This window comes from Cynoglossus semilaevis, unplaced genomic scaffold (genome assembly GCF_000523025.1).
Source record: "Cynoglossus semilaevis isolate Cse_v1.0 unplaced genomic scaffold, Cse_v1.0 C18966782, whole genome shotgun sequence".
Taxonomy (NCBI): domain Eukaryota; kingdom Metazoa; phylum Chordata; class Actinopteri; order Pleuronectiformes; family Cynoglossidae; genus Cynoglossus; species Cynoglossus semilaevis.
Genome location: NW_007589720.1, coordinates 1 through 672, shown reverse-complemented (window position 1 = coordinate 672; position 672 = coordinate 1). Strand labels below are relative to the sequence as shown.

Below are 672 nucleotides of genomic sequence, written 5' to 3'. Positions count from 1 at the left end.
ATATTTCTCTGAACGTTGCCGCCACGTTCGTGGTCACTTCCTGCTCTGCCTTTCCAGGAAGGAAAATGTCTGTACGTGGTGGTGCTGATGGCCATGTACTGGTGCACGGAGGCGCTCCCTCTGGCGGTCACGGCCATGCTCCCCGTCTGCCTTTTCCCAACACTGGGAATTCTGCCGTCCAAGTCCCTGTGCCCTCAGTACTTCCTGGAGACCAACTTCCTGTTCCTCAGCGGCCTGATCATGGCGTCGTCCATCGAGGAGTGGGGTCTGCACCGTAGGATCGCCCTGAAGGTCCTCAGTATCGTTGGAGTCAAACCCGCCTGGTGAGGCCACGTCGGTCGTACGACGGTTAAAGCTCGGCTTTGAGTTAACTCCTGGTTAGCGTCGTTGTCGACCGGTGTCGACCAACGTCTTTGACTGAAGTGTTCACCGATGTCTTCCCTTTATCCAATCCCAGGCTCATCCTGGGGATGATGATGACGTCGTCCTTCCTGTCCATGTGGCTCAGCAACACGGCCACGACGGCCATGATGCTTCCCATCGCTAACGCCATTCTGGAGAGTCTGTTTGGAGACCTGGAGACGCTGAAGAAAATGTCCAAGTCTGCGAACCATCCCGACAACGAAGCCGTGGATGGTAGGTACAATATACATACATATAGAAACACATATA

At 54.8% G+C, this 672-nt stretch overlaps 1 protein-coding gene across 1 annotated transcript; it reads left to right on the top strand.

Annotated features, from left to right (window-relative positions):
* Positions 1 to 19: 19 nt before the first annotated feature.
* On the top strand, positions 20 to 659 carry LOC103399527 (solute carrier family 13 member 3-like; the record flags this gene model as incomplete). Its single annotated transcript, XM_008338204.2, has 2 exons — positions 20 to 323; positions 458 to 659. Coding segments are annotated over exons 1-2 (438 nt in total), but the record flags the coding sequence as incomplete, so codon positions are not given.
* Between the last annotated feature and the right edge of the window lie 13 nt (positions 660 to 672).